This window comes from Limtongia smithiae (genome assembly GCF_038497785.1).
Source record: "Limtongia smithiae strain NRRL Y-17922 unplaced genomic scaffold V1518scaffold_1, whole genome shotgun sequence".
In the NCBI taxonomy this organism is placed as follows: Eukaryota; Fungi; Ascomycota; class Lipomycetes; order Lipomycetales; family Lipomycetaceae; genus Limtongia; species Limtongia smithiae.
This window is the reverse complement of record NW_027117622.1, coordinates 2195757-2210126: the sequence shown is the minus strand read 5'-3', so window position 1 is coordinate 2210126 and position 14370 is coordinate 2195757. Positions and strand designations below refer to the sequence as shown.

General features: G+C 54.7%; 6 protein-coding genes across 6 annotated transcripts; 3 read left to right on the top strand and 3 right to left on the bottom strand.

Moving 5' to 3' along the window:
* Positions 1-612: 612 nt before the first annotated feature.
* Positions 613-7722, bottom strand: V1518DRAFT_410478 (transcription factor/nuclear export subunit protein 2-domain-containing protein). The gene is made up of 4 exons (XM_066902611.1): positions 7355-7722; positions 5269-7286; positions 4062-5221; positions 613-4008 (listed from the first exon to the last, which is right to left on the bottom strand). The coding sequence occupies exons 1-4, from the start codon at positions 7612-7614 to the stop codon at positions 868-870; spliced, it is 6579 nt and encodes a 2192-aa protein (XP_066762545.1). The 5' UTR covers positions 7615-7722; the 3' UTR covers positions 613-867.
* Positions 7723-8881: 1159 nt separating this feature from the next.
* Positions 8882-10256, top strand: V1518DRAFT_51641 (S-adenosyl-L-methionine-dependent methyltransferase). Its single transcript, XM_066906614.1, has one exon. The coding sequence runs from the start codon at positions 9192-9194 to the stop codon at positions 10116-10118; it is 927 nt and encodes a 308-aa protein (XP_066762544.1). The 5' UTR covers positions 8882-9191; the 3' UTR covers positions 10119-10256.
* Positions 10257-10394: 138 nt separating this feature from the next.
* V1518DRAFT_410473 (uncharacterized protein) lies at positions 10395-12072 on the top strand. The gene is made up of 2 exons (XM_066902610.1): positions 10395-10536; positions 10589-12072. Exons 1-2 carry the CDS (start codon positions 10456-10458, stop codon positions 11708-11710), a joined length of 1203 nt encoding a protein of 400 aa, XP_066762543.1. The 5' UTR covers positions 10395-10455; the 3' UTR covers positions 11711-12072.
* V1518DRAFT_410471 (uncharacterized protein) lies at positions 11526-12530 on the bottom strand. Its single transcript, XM_066902609.1, has 2 exons — positions 12060-12530; positions 11526-12002 (listed from the first exon to the last, which is right to left on the bottom strand). The coding sequence occupies exons 1-2, from the start codon at positions 12476-12478 to the stop codon at positions 11738-11740; spliced, it is 684 nt and encodes a 227-aa protein (XP_066762542.1). The 5' UTR covers positions 12479-12530; the 3' UTR covers positions 11526-11737.
* Positions 12531-12562: 32 nt separating this feature from the next.
* On the bottom strand, positions 12563-13609 carry V1518DRAFT_410469 (class I glutamine amidotransferase-like protein). The gene is made up of 2 exons (XM_066902608.1): positions 13244-13609; positions 12563-13186 (listed from the first exon to the last, which is right to left on the bottom strand). The coding sequence occupies exons 1-2, from the start codon at positions 13530-13532 to the stop codon at positions 12648-12650; spliced, it is 828 nt and encodes a 275-aa protein (XP_066762541.1). The 5' UTR covers positions 13533-13609; the 3' UTR covers positions 12563-12647.
* Positions 13610-13862: 253 nt separating this feature from the next.
* Positions 13863-14319, top strand: V1518DRAFT_425095 (60S ribosomal protein eL32; the record flags this gene model as incomplete). The annotated part of the gene is made up of 2 exons (XM_066905897.1): positions 13863-13999; positions 14061-14319. The coding sequence occupies 2 exons, from the start codon at positions 13863-13865 to the stop codon at positions 14317-14319; spliced, it is 396 nt and encodes a 131-aa protein (XP_066762540.1).
* Between the last annotated feature and the right edge of the window lie 51 nt (positions 14320-14370).

Below are 14370 nucleotides of genomic sequence, written 5' to 3'. Positions count from 1 at the left end.
CAAGCCAAGGCCGGTCAGATTTGCAACATCATGTGGCCGCGACCATTGTTGTTTTTGATTATATGAACACGCTCCTATACTTCAGACGCCAATACACTTCTCAGCAATTGTGAGCTTTATATGTCTCGACATGCCGTATACTAGACGCAGAATTCGAACTATGGTCTGGTGTTTTAGTCTCCAATCGGTAGACCCTGCTGGCATTACATCTCGAGTATGGAGCACAAAAACAGTCAGAACGGTCGCCGCACGGCGAAGTCCGCAGCAGCCGGGATCACTAAGCGCCAGGCGGGCAAAAGACACAAGTAAACAGGGGTGTTTTAACTTGTAAGCTGTAGTTAAAGTTTTGTCTACGTGGCTGAACCGAAGAACGTGTCGAGTAATAGTAATGGAACATTTTTATTTTTCAGCCAATCATGCTAACTATAGCGGCTGTTGTTATATTGACAAGAAAAGTTTTCTTACAGCAAGGATGTATATGCCTGCGAATGGATTCAGCTAAGGTTGAATTAAGACAACGAAGGCAGATTCGCTTTAATACGCGCCTATAGATAAGGTTAGGAAACTAGTAAACTATTATTTATTAGTATTAGTGGTTACTAGTATTTATACGTGATAGTACTAGTTGTTACTAGTATTAATACTAATATTAATAAATCATCAAGTAGTGGTGATATTGCAAAGAAAAAGATTCGACAACTTCAATATTCTTGTGTATAAAATTTAAGCAGCAGGTATTTTTTCATCTCACTTAAGCGAGGGTTACGCCAACTCTTGGCCTTATCATATTTTCGATACATTATTACCCATAACCGACTTTTGAGCAGATTAATCATAAAGTACAGCATATAAATACAACCCCGCCTTTTACAGATCCGTGCGTCTGCGTTTATCGTCCACCCGCCCGGAGAGATCTTCTGAACGATCATGCTTACGCGAAGAACCCCCACGCTCGCGCCGGCGATCCCGTGAACTGCTCCTCCGCCCACTGCTACCACCCTCGTTACTTCCACCACCAGCGTTCTCGTTGCCTGCGCCACTACGAGGACGCTCACGCTCCCGTTCGCGTTCGCGCGTGCGTAGAGAGCGGTCGCGCTCGCGCCGGCTGCTGCTGCTGCTACCACTACCCGCAGCTCCACTACCGCCGGCAATAGGTCCAGCCGCTGGCGAATCCCTGTCCCGGTGGCTGCTGCTGCTAGTACGGTGTTCACGGTGCTCGCGCTCCGATCTGTGGCGGGAATGAGACGACGATGAGTCGCCATTATTTCGCGCGCTGTTGGAAGAGGACGACGCGATCGCACTGGAGCTGCCTCCACGTCGATCTTTGTCGTCGACATAATCTTTCGATGAACCATTGCGCTCACGCTCACGTTCGCGCTCGCGCTCGTAATTTGTGCGTCGTTCTAGATTACTGCGCTCGCGCTCCCGTTCGTAGTCAACCGCCGGGACTGGATTCGAGGATGCCGTTGCTGGCACGCTGCTATTACGGCCCAAATCAGATCCGTTCCTTCGCCGTCCATCATCTGGTCGCATATCATTGTCCGAGTTATTCTGCGATGACGACGAGCCCGCCCTGCCGACGCCAGATCCGCCAATGCGTGCAGCGAGTGATAGCGTTCTCGGCTGTGTCGGCTGTGTCGGCGTCTGATACTGATTTGTTAAATTTCCGCCAGAACCGTTGCTATACCGCCCGTTGCTTTCCATCGGCGGCGGCTGTCTGAACGAGTCCTGTGCCGGCGTAGCTCGCGATAATGGCGGTTGTGACTGTGGCCTGTCGTTGCTTCCCCACTTTGGGGTCGCCGGGCCTGCGGGTGAGGGTCTGTCATTGTTGCCCCATGAGTTCACGCTTCCAGACGACACTTTATCGTGGCTTCCCCACGATGTCGCTGGGTTTGATGGTGCTCTGTCGGTGCTCCACTGCGAAGACGAGTTCGGAGTTTTCTGGCCCTGCCGGTCGTTACTACCCCAGCCCTGGCTGGCACCGCCTTTGTTGTAGTCTTGGGGACCTGAAGGCGTACGGGTACCGTTAGAAAATCGCCTTGATGTATCGGTTTCGCGCCAGTTCATGCTCGACGACGCACGCGACTGTGCAGGCGCTGTGAAGTTGCTGTTTTCCGTATTGTTCCTCCGCTCTTCCATCGTGGCACTCTCGAACCGCGGATTCAACTGGCGATATATATCGCGCATTGATGACTGTCCACCGCTACTTCCCTGTCTCTGCGGCCCTGACGGCGGCGGCCCACGCATGTTATCTCGCGCTGGCATCGAAGAGAGAGGCGTGCCTGCGATGGCGGTATCACGGCCACGGCTAGACTCGCTTTGATAAGATGGAGAAATTTCTGCTCTGCTGCTCTGAACCTGTTGATTATACGAATCTTCCTCCGTCTTGATCCGTGAGTCTTCGCGCATCACGACCTTGAGCACGACGGACTCCATCCCCTTGTCGGTTTCTGCCGCTACTGGTGTAGTATGCTCAGGCTGCGCATCAGTGTCCCAGCTTTGCTCAGTATGTTGCTCAGTCGTCGAGCCTTGAACAAACGGTTCTGCTGCAGGATTCAGTGCTGATTTCGAGGGACCTTCTGGTTGTTCCGATGAATCGGCAGGAGGTTCTGCCGTCTCCTGGTTCGGCGCAGCCTCAGCCTCAGCCTCAGCCTTAGCGGCTGCTGCCGCAGCCTCCACCTCAGCTGCTGCTCGTGCAGCTTCCGCCTCCTCCTCCATCGCTGCCTGCTTCTTCGCGAGCGCAGCCTGCGCAATGGCCTTTGCTGCGGCCTCCGCAGCTTTCGCGGCTGCTTCAGCCTCGGCCGCTGCAGATGCTTCGGCTTCGGCCTTGGAGGCTTGCTCCTCGCGAGTAGCTTTGAGTTCGCGTTCGGTGTATCGGAATACCGACGGTTCGACCCAGTGGTTTGATTGGCGCTTTAGTAAACTGTGCAGCGCGGTTGCAGAAAGTTTGAGGTCCTCGCGTTCTTCGGTCTTCGAAATTTGGCTAATTTTGTCAAGTATGCTCTTGCCGATACTCGATACCACGGGAAACACGGAAACAATGTTCTTCAATAAGATTATTGCATTCCTCCTGTAGATGTAGTCCGTGCTATCAAGACAGTCGATAACAGATTGCTTCAGCAACGTGTGCCACTTGAAAACAATCTTCTTGAATCGTCCATACTCAAGCATATGCGAATCCTTAGCTTCCTCTTCCAAATCGTCATTGGGGAAAATCATCCGGTCGAGCGATAATCTCATCCCCGGCAAATATGAAATAACGCCATTTTCGACTACACGGCCAAGGCCCTCTTTATAGTATATTGCCTCGCTCGTATGCCATCGCGAAAGATCCTTGAGCAATTCGCAGGTGAACCGGCCGAGATTCTCCACTTCGGACGGCGTGCAGCTGACCAATCTCCGGAAAAACTTTTCCGCGTTGAAAATGTCATCAACTGCCGCCACAGTGATAAAATGCGGTGTGGCGAGCATATGCAGCTGTTTCAGAAACTTCACGCAAAACACGGCATCCGCAGCAGAAAACAGCGCTCGAGGGATAACACAGCGCATCACAAACTCGGTGATCTGGCGGACTTGGATAGCGGATTCCTGCTTCTTGCGCTGGTCGTCTGACGAAAACGAGTTAATCGCCGCGCGACTCGCAACGGAATAGGCAAACCACTGATCTTTCTCAATCAGCAAGCGATGACGAGTACGCTCAAAATGACCCATATGCGCGCCATTATCTGCTTGCAGCTGTGAGTGTTGACGAACCAGGGTTTCGCGAGATTCACGCATCGACGCGGTTGTAACCTTTCGTGAGTCGTCGATATCGGATTCCAGCGCGCGGATTTCCTTGCGTAACTTTTCAAGCTCGTCTTGGTACCGTTTAATCGGATAATAGATGTCGTAGACCGAAAGTTGGAAAAAGGTGACGAAGAGACCCTTGGAGACGTAGTCCCAGATGCCGGGGTGTGCGACGAACGATAGGTCATGCACGATTTTGCGTAGCACCGGGTGCCAAACAGCCTGTGAAATGTTAGTTGAATTAATAAGGATAGGAGCGCCGTGCAAAAACTTACATCAGTATCAGTGACTTCCGATTTGGCATTGCATTCCGCCGTGATAGTGAATTCCGGATTCGACATTTCCTTCTTGGAGGATTCATTCGCAGCGTCCGTCATCTCCGCATCGGCACTCTCGGCCTTTTGTGCTATTTCTCGTGGATTCTCAGCCTCTTCGGTAGTCGGCTCAGAATCAGTCATCTCGATATCTTTGTCATCAGGCTTCTCTGTCTCCGACGTTGCAGCCGCATCCGGCTCAGCTGCATCGGTCATCTCGATTTCGACAGCAGTATCCTTGCTCTCCGCTGCGCCTGCTTCGGCGGGCTGCCCTGTAACAATGTCGGATCTCTCATCCTGTGATGCTTGGATCGGTTTCGCGGCTCCGAGTCTCTCCTCCTGCGGCTGCTCGATTGATTGTTCCGCAGTTTCGGGGCTTTGCTCCTTGGGCGGCTCAACGGAGCCTTCAACAATTTCGGAAATTACAGCATTGGATTCCTCCCGCGGTACACCAACCGTCGCCGGCGCTGCTGATACCGATTTCCGCATCGCTGCAGTCGACGTCTCTCTATTCGACCAATTCACTTGATCGTGCACTCTGACTTCATTCCCGAGCCGCAAGCGCCACAAGCTGAATGCAATCATAGGATCTACCGAAAACTCGTCAATCAGGGTAACCACATCAAGCACGGCCCCGTCAAATCGTGTAAACTCTCCACTCTCTAAGAGAGAATAATTCAGAAACTCGATATACTGGCTTAGAATCACAGACATGTCATCGTAACGCGTGCCGAGGATTTTAGTGTGTGCTTGGTAATCCGGGACGTTGAACACGCACATCTGCAGCTGCTGCGCAAGAAGAACGAACAACTCCGACACAATGTTGAGACTCGCTAGGCAGGAAAGTAATCGGGCGGCGGATTTTTGCTTGATCATTCGCGTATCCCCGATTTGTCGAAACATTTCGGAACGAATTCGCGGACCACAGCTGAGACCCTCCACCTGGGCTTCCGTCAAAGTGGATAGTTTGACAATACCGGACATACCCTCGATGATCTCTTGAAGTATGATAATATCTGACGTGTTCGAATCATGGAGACGGCGTTGAATGTACTGCAGAAGTGGAACCGGATCCATATACTCGTACTGCGTGCACAATGTTCCCGTGAATGACGCAAGTGCTAGGAGAATTAGCTGAAAACACTACGCGAACAGCAACAAAACTCACACTGTAGCCATTTTCGCTCGGTCAGTCCATCGGCCTGAATCGTACTCCTACCGGACAACAGCTGCATCATAATTGCAAACGGAACTGCATCCCAGCCTAGTCTGTTGAAATACTTTATCGCGTTAGCGACATTATCGCCAAAATTGTCGTAGCTCTCCACCTGGCTAACAAGTGCGACAAGACATGTAATCGGATCAGAGTATGAGATGACGGCAAGCTGGCGTTGCATTTCCAAGGCAGTCGACTGAGACAATCGCTTGAGAATGTTCTTGGTCTCCTTCGCCGTGACCGAAGCTGCAACACGTAATTCTGGAATGCGCTTCATGAGGCCAGAATGCCATTCGCCGTAAACCGAATACCGAGTCTCGTAGTCGTAGTGAAACAGGAGTTTTGCAACAACGTCCATGACTCCCGGGTTGTGCTCTATAAGGGATATTGCCGGAAGTAAGTAAGTCCGGAAATACTGTAGCCAAAAAGTCTTGTTGTACTGCATTTTCACGTCGGGCTTCAGTTGATCCAGGAAGTGTGTCACAACGCGGCAAAGTCTTGTAAACAACGTCTTGTCACGACTTAGCTGGGGTCCGTTAAACTTGAGAAATATGTCAGAATAGAGCATCAAATCCTCTATGCTCTCAATTGGAGTGATTCCGCTCGCCCAGGAGTCGTAGAACACCCGATAAGTCGTATCAGCGCGTTCCGAGCGCTTCAGATGATTTAGCACCCGACGAGAAGCAATGGGCTTGGGCGTTACAAGCAAGAATGTTCTTGCGTTGTCTGACGGGATCTTCTTGACGTTGTCGCTCTGACCAAAGAGAGAAACTGGAGATACCAAAGACTGATAAAATGAAGATAGCGCGTGAGACATAAGGACATTAATAGTATCAGCAATGTCAGTGAATGGACCTGGAAGAAATGGAAACTTGGTCAAAATAAACTGCGCGGGCCAGACTGCGCCGACGGTGAGTAGCGCGGCCAAGAGTTGCGGTTTTTGCAGTAGTGCAGCACGCTTTGCATTCTCCTGTTCTTCTTCCTCCCGTTTCTGCTCCTCGGTTTGTTGTTTGGTCTCGCCTGATGAGAATGAGGATGAACCCGGCATTTCATCGTCGAGAGGTGCGGCGAGTGCAAGTGCAGAGGCTGTAGCGACGGACGCGGCGCTCTCCAAATTTGTAATCCACCTTTGCTTCTCTTCGTTAAGATCGTCATCGGTGGGTGACAGGTATGGATAGATATCCGCGAGACAGATGAACTGTTCCTTGATGAGCACAGCGATGGTCATCATCAGATTCTCTGGAACCGACTCAGCTTGCTTAGCGTACGCTAGAACTTTGAACCCCAAAAGCGCAGCAGCGTGCGAGCTACCGCCTATTGCGAGATCTTCGATCGAATTAGCAACCGCAGGAACAGGAGGCCACCAAGGCGACCTCTTGAGCACGGCCAAGAAAAACTGGCAGTGAGCTACTATATGCATCGAGAAAATATCGAGGAAGATGTCGAGAGCACGATTCGGGTCGAGATCAAAGTAGCCGACTATGGAGATGATGTTGTTGATGGTGTCGTCGATGATGGACGTGTTGTTGGGAGCATAAGCGGCGGAGTGGATCTCGACTATGAGCTTTGCATAGCCCTCGGACTCTTCGCGAAGCAAGTTGAATCGTTTCTGCTTGTATAATGCGGCAGTATTTGCGCGCACAATGCGACGCTCAAAGTTCGGGATGTTGTAATCTGTAGGTGTCAGGACGCTGGGCTCGAGCCGGAGTTGAAAGAGCGAGGATTTGATGTTGAGGCTATGTATGAGGGAGTTAAAGGCTGGGGAGTAGTCAAATATCGAGAGGGTGTCGATGAGAAGCGATTCGAAGCATGCCGACGATGATTGTTCGACGGTCAGAAAATGGTTGAAAACCGCGGCGACGTTATCCACAGCAATGCGATTGATCATGACACACGATATAAGCTCGGAGCAACAAACCATGATTCGGTTGATGTCGTTCTCCGCTATCAAATTGTCCAAGATGTTGGTTCTGCGTAGGGTGGGCAATGAGTATACGAAGTGGCGACGAGACGTACGATATGGTGAACGAGTACTGACCCTTGCGCAATGTCTCCAGCTTTCAAAGCCTCCACGAGGCTGTCGTCGACAATGAGCCATGACGTCGACGTCAGATCCTTGATAGATAAACCCGCGGGAGCGTCCTCACTCATCGGTACCGTGGCTGCTGGCGTATCCGGAGACGCGACCGCGGTCGAGGTAGTAGTTATGTCTGGCATAGGACTGAGCGACGCGAATGCAACACTGACGCCAGCGTCGGGCTTGGGCGGTAACAGGCCATCTGCAGACGCCTCGTTCATCACCAGAGAGTCGGAGATGTGCCGACGAGAAGGGATACAGAAAGAGCGGGCGTGCTGTTCGCTTCGATCGTTGCTGGCTTACCCGCTGCTCAATTGCGCGGCGACACAGTTCTGCAGTGTCACGTGAGCTGATGCGGCGCGAGCTAATCCTAGTCCGACACAAGTCGCGATGTGCCTGGCGGAGCAGCGCCGCAGATCGCCATAGATCGCGCCTGATGGTGCTAAGAGTCGACAGACAGAGACTGAAGTTTTAGTGCTGATTTGAAGCGAGCCTTGAGACGAAAAATCTGTGCGTTGGTGGGCTGTTCATGCGGAGTTCTACGCTGTACTCAAGGCGGCAATACGTACGGACTGTCCGGGTCCACAAGCAGCTGCTATCGGTTCCGCAGTCACTACGGTTCCACTATACAGCCGGCACTCGGCGGCAATAGTGCCTAGAACAGCACAACGACAAGGGGAATCCAGGGCTGTCGGCGGAGGGCATGCACGTGTGATGACCAGAAGTGAAGGAAGCTTTGGATGAGTGGGCAAGCTGTGAAACCGGAGTGGATTTATAGCGGGCGGTGGGCGGGCGATGCGGCGGTGTCATCAGAGTCCCAGGATACAGAATGAATGGAAGAATGTCGCATAGACAGAAGCGTCCCCGGCAAGGCGAATCCCCGAGGGCCGACGCGGGATGCAGCGATATTTGACGGCGGTAGCCGAGACTATAGGCCGCGGCCACCGTGCGCGCGAGAGAGCCGCGATCGCGAAAATGCGAGGTGTTTGGTCACGGACTGGAACGCGGACGCGGTCGTCACATGGTGCGAGACGCGCGATGACCGCATTGTCATATGTCCCGAGGCGGACATCACACGAACTGCGCCGCTGTCGTCCGCCAGCTCACGCTAGATGCTTCCTCTTTCGCCGCGCTCCACGCAGAGCACGCGGCTGCAGCATCAATGGTACCGGACCTTGATTACTGCCGACGGGCCTCTACTGGCCACAGACACAAGAGGCAAGGCCGGTGACATCGGGGACCGGCGCGGCGATGGCGGCAATGAAGCCGCGGCAGGAACGAGGCTCGCTTAGGGAACGCTGCGTCGCTTCGCGGCCGGTACAGACTCCTTAATGCGCCGCACACCCCGCAGCCCGTGTAAGCTGCGGCTGTCGGAGGAGTCCTGCTTCGCCAAACCGCCCTCGGCATCCGCAGAACGCCCAACGACGGCGCTGGCCCCCTTATCTGCGTGTGCTCCGCTCCCTCCGTCGCCGCCGTTGCCCACTCGGCAGCATCGTTCGCTCGCAAGCCTCCTATGCGCGTCTGCGCGTCCGCGACCTGTTCTGCCTCTGCCCCTCGTCCACCGCTGCGGCTGCCTACGAGCCGGCCACCAATGACCTTGGGCGCTCTGCTCGCTGCTCCGCCCTCGCGTCCTTGGTCTTATTATCACTGAAGCCGCATCGGCCGAAGCACGCGCAGGCGCACGTACACGCTTTCGCGCCACGCCGCTTCGTCATCATCTTGCCTCCACCCGTCAGACTTTCTCTTTGCCTCCTTCGTCCTCTCTGTGTCCTTCACCGTTCTCTCGTACACACACAACATGCCACCAGGCGCCTCTCCCTCCGCTGCTTCTCTCTCCGCCGCCTCCGTGTCCGGCGCTTCGCATGCCTCGCGCGATGTCCCCTATCCGTTCGCGGACACCGACGCCGATTTTGAGCGCATCGAGTTCTTCTCTGTCGTCACCAGCCAGATTCTCGGCGGTCGCTTCCTGCCCTCGGTCGACCACCTCGAGAACCGCAAGGTCGAGATCCTCGACTGCTGCTGCGGCTCCGGCGCATGGACGACCGACATCGCATGCGTCATGCCCCTCGCGCACGTCGTAGGGTTTGACATCCGCGCGACTAGGGTCGAACACCATGTTCCCAACGCCGAATTTCTCGTCGCCGACGTTAATGAGCCGCTGCCATTCGACGACGACACTTTTGACATCGTGCACTCGCGCACGGTGTGTCTCGCGGTCACAAACTGGGACGACTACCTGCGCGAACTGAAACGAGTGCTCAAGCCAACGGGCTACATCCACCTCATCGAGCCTGTCATCCAGCCCATCTCGCAGCAGGACCTGCCGCTCATGTACGACTTGCTCATCGCGAGTCGTTTCGGCGGCACCGGTCTCAATATCTACGCCGGCACTGGTGTTGTCGATGCTGCGCGAGTGGCAGGCCTTCATGTGTGCCAGGCGCAGTCCTTCCCATTCCAGCTAGGCACGCTCGGCGCCGACAGTGACGCTGACCGCATCGGCTCCATGATGCTTTCGTGCATGCAAGATTCCATGCGTGCCCTCGTCGACGAGCTCGGCGAACGCGCAGCCATCTCTCCGGAAGCCCGCAGGCCATACTACGAAGAGGTCGACCGGTATCTCTCCGAGCCGAACCGAGAGTGGGGCATCGTCGAGTACGTCGTTGCGTGCAAGGACAGCAGCTTGCAAGCCGATCCGTCCGTCGCCGTCGCCCGCAACGGAGCGTAGTCTATTAGCATTATTTCTTTCCTTTCCGGTGTTCCAAACTGTGTTCCAAACTGTGTCATATATAGTGTTTTGTCTGCATTTTTATAGTCACCTGTACAGTATCGATTATTATAGATGCGTCTGCCGCTTTGCACAATGCGCGTTTCGTGCTTCTCGCGCCCTGCTTCTGCGCTGCTTCTGCACGTTCTGGAAGGCTGCTGTGTTCGGCGCAAGTTCACCATTAGCCCAAACCCGAAGCCGGCTGGCAACTGGCGAAACTGCTCCTCTCAACCGAACGGGGCACTGGCTTCACAGCACACCGCGAGTCTACTGCGAGTCCACACCCTCAGCAGCTGCCATGCCCTCAGCGTCTATTGCCGCTGGGGCTTCAGCGACACTATCGCCTGTTGGGGCGCTTGATACCTCTCTATTAGAGCAAGTGCGTACGCCGCCGCATTCTATGCGCCATCTCACTAATGTTCGCGCATCAGGCACACGCGAAGGCAAAACAAGCAGACTCCGCGATCCTCAGCGACCGTCCTCAAGAAGCGGCCCAGCTCTACGCAAGCGCGTCAGCCGCCTTTGGCGAACTCAGGGAAGCGACTCACGATGCCGAGGCGAAGCGGATGCTTGAGTTATTGCAGCTCAAGTATCTGCGCATCGCCACGCAGTTGGCGCTACAGTTGCAGATCCACCCTGGAGAGCTGTTCGCGTCGACGGGAACAGATGCGTCCACCGCACCCGGACCGACTGCGAACTCTACGACGGTTTCGTCGCCGACAGCATCTGCCGCAGCTGCTGCTGCCGCGACCGCCACCACCGCGATCGGATGGGCTTCCTCTCTCGCTTCCTCCCTCGCCGCAGCCCGCGGCATTCCCTCATCATCTCCAACCACCACCGCCGCTTCATCCTCTCCCTCCTCTCCCGCTACCTCTACACGCACACCATCCGCCCCTGTCTCGAAGGGCTTTGACGACCTGATCAACGCGCATAAAACTTCTCTCGACGCAAGCCTCAACAAGCTCTTTCAGTCCGCGGCCAACGTGCGCGCTGCGTACGACGGGCTGCAACGACAGCTACTCCACGAAGGTGCAAGCGCAGCATCATTGCAAGCTTTACCGGCGTTCGAGCAGCCGATGGCGTTTGGCGGCGGTGTCATGGATTCCTTCTTTATGGTGCCTGATGTGCGTCGTGGCGCGAATTGGGAGCGCGGATTTGACGACGCGGATACGCGCAAGCTGTTGCGGCCGCGTCTCTCGTCCGATGGGCACACCGACCGGCTATCCGCAGGGGACGACGTCGCAAATGCCGCGACGCATCTCTACGACAGCTTAAAGGCAAACGAAGCAGCTCTCAAACGGCAGCGCGACATGCTGATGAGCAGCGTCACGAAACTCAAAGTCGAGATGCGTGCGAGAGAATCCCGCCGCTCACGCGAATACGAAAGCAAGCTCGAGCGACTTGAGGCCGAAAACGAGAAGCTCAAGATCTCAAACGGGCGGCTGAAGAAGAAGTGGCTTGATCTCGAGGAAACCGCGCGAACCAAGCGCGCAGCGGCCAACGCGGCGGCCGCGGCAGCCACCGCATCTGCGCCAAACGACGACGAGCGCTAGTATTATTATTCACGGCAAATCTCCTGGTCATAATGACTGCCGAAGCTGGTCTATCCGCGCACCTACCGCTATGCGCGCGGCGATCGCGTACGCCTGTGCGTCCGCATGCGACATCTCGAGGTACACTCCCTTGCCGATATCGACTTTCATCGGCGTTTCCTCGTGCACTGTCGCAGACGTCCAACAGTATTCCCCAAGACCTTCCAGTATCGGCGCGTGTACCTGTGTGGTTTTCGTAGTCGAGGACGCGAATTGTGCGCGTGCGGAGGAGATGTAGGTTGACAATTGGGTTCTTGTGCAGAGTTAAATATGAATACATACATGATGTCGTTATCAGATAGTAACGTACAGTTCATCGTTTATGCGGTTTAGACCTTGTAGGCATGCGGAGACGGCAGCGGGAAGAACTGAGTTGTCTCGTGTCGCGTTGATCAGTATATCCGGTGGAAGACAGTAAGCGCCATCGTTCCCCACAACCACATGCGTTGCTGCTCGTGACTCTTTAGTCGAGTCTTCGTTAATATCGCTTACATCCATCACGTCCTCGGTCGCCGTCTCCTGGACTATTCCTCCCGCGGTGGTACCCCCGATCTGCAACAGCAAAGAGTCGACGTTACATGAGACCTCGTCGAGCCGCCGATTCGTCTTTGCGAACCCTGATTCAAGCGATTCTGCAAGTGCGCTCAACTGGATCTGCATCTCGCTGACAGCAGCGGCTGTATTTTGTAGTTCATGGGTAGATGCTTTTCCTGTCCTTGGGGAGACCATAACGTGAATATGGTCTTGTGGTGATGCCTGAGATCGGAGTATTTGGGAGTTTCGCAGCCATGCTGTGGCGCTGCCTGAACGCACTTTCCATTATCACGTCTCTTCCAAATGCATTTCTAACTCTATCGCACACGCATCTACACACATAACTCCAAACCAAAAAAAAAATCTACACCTCCCCAGCCAAAAACCGGACCACAGCTCTCCCAACCATGTCGCTATGATTCGCTTCCGCCGCCCGCGCAAGTGCATCCACAGCATCCTCATTGTTCACCGCGCCGCGCCTACGCATCTCCGCGACCATGGTCGACACAATAGCTTCGTCAAACTCCGGGTGTCCCTGGAACGTCAACAGTTTGTCGGGCACGTACATACCCTGCACCGGCGAAGTTTCCGAAGACGCGAAAACCTCCACCCCGACTGGGGCGCGAGAAACATGGTCGCGGTGCATTTCCTGTAGTCGCAGCGCGCCATCGGCTACTTCGGGGAATAGCTTAGTTGCGGCGGAGGCTGGGGTCAAAGGGAGAGAGGTGACGGCAAGTTCCCAGCCTTTCGGGTTCTGAACGACTTCGCCGCCGAGCGCGCGCGCGAGGATTTGGTGGCCGAAGCATATGCCCACGAGTTTGGCTTGACTTGTGGCATGGGCTTCTGCAAGATAGTCCGATAGCGTGTTGATCCACTCTGTATCCGTGTCGTACGCGTCGGCGACTGTTGTTGTTAGAATTTACCCCACGGACAGAACGTTGCATGTGAGGCGAAGCATACGTGAACCAGTGATCAATAGCCCATCAAATTCGTCAGCAACGGGATACACCCCGTCGACAACATTGAAATTGCTGATAACAACATCCCTCGCCGCATGTGCTTCTGCGTCCTCGGTCGCTTTTGTGAAGAGGCGTTCGAAGAGCTCGGCGAAGGTGCCACCAGCGGTCACAAGATACGGCTCGGTCTCGAGGATCGCGACGCGCAGGTTGCGGCGGTCAGCTGATGTGGAAAGAGGTGGAGAGGGATATGCGGATGTCGAACGTATATCGACGTTTGTCGGCGATGCCATTACTGTATGTTGTGCGCTCTGCAGCTATTCGCCAGAGCGTGGTGAAGTCGTGCTGTCTTGCTGGAGGACCCCTGACGATAACGACGGTTGGGAGGTTGGAGTTCCCATAGTACAAATCGCTTGCCAAAGTCTTCACCTAATTGTCAGCTCTCAGGGGGCAAATTAGGGTACAGACCTAAATGAGGCAGAACGCAGTCACGCTTAACTGCAGGCGTTGTAATTCTCCTGGGCTGCGCGGCTGGAGAGTGCGACGGTGGTCACGAAAGTCCAAAACCTCTTCGCTCCCATCCACACGTCCACGTCGACACCAGAGCATCCACCACAGTCGCCATGGCCGCCGCAGCACCACACCCGAAGATCGTTAAGAAGAAAACGACTAAGTTCAAGAGATGGCAGTCTGATGTTGTCATCGGTGTGAAGGAGTCGTGGCGGAAACCCAAGGGTATTGACTCGCGCATCCGTCGTCGGTGAGTACCTCCAGGTGTGTCGAGTATCATACAGCAACAGCGTACTAAGACATGGAATCAGCTTTAAGGGAACATCGGCTATGCCTAAGATCGGTTACGGATCGAACAAGAAGACTCGCCACATGATGCCCTCCGGCCACAAGGCGTTCCTCGTGTCGAACGTTTCCGATGTCGAGATCCTGCTCATGCACCCTAAGACTTACGCCGCCGAGATCGCCCACAACGTGTCCTCCCGCAAGCGCATCTCCATCCTTGAGAAGGCCAAGCAGCTCGGCGTCAAGGTCACCAACCCCACCGCCAGACTGAGACTCGAGGGTTGAACAGCCAAAATGCGGAGAGGGAGTGAGGGTGGCTTTGTTGGAGAGCGACGT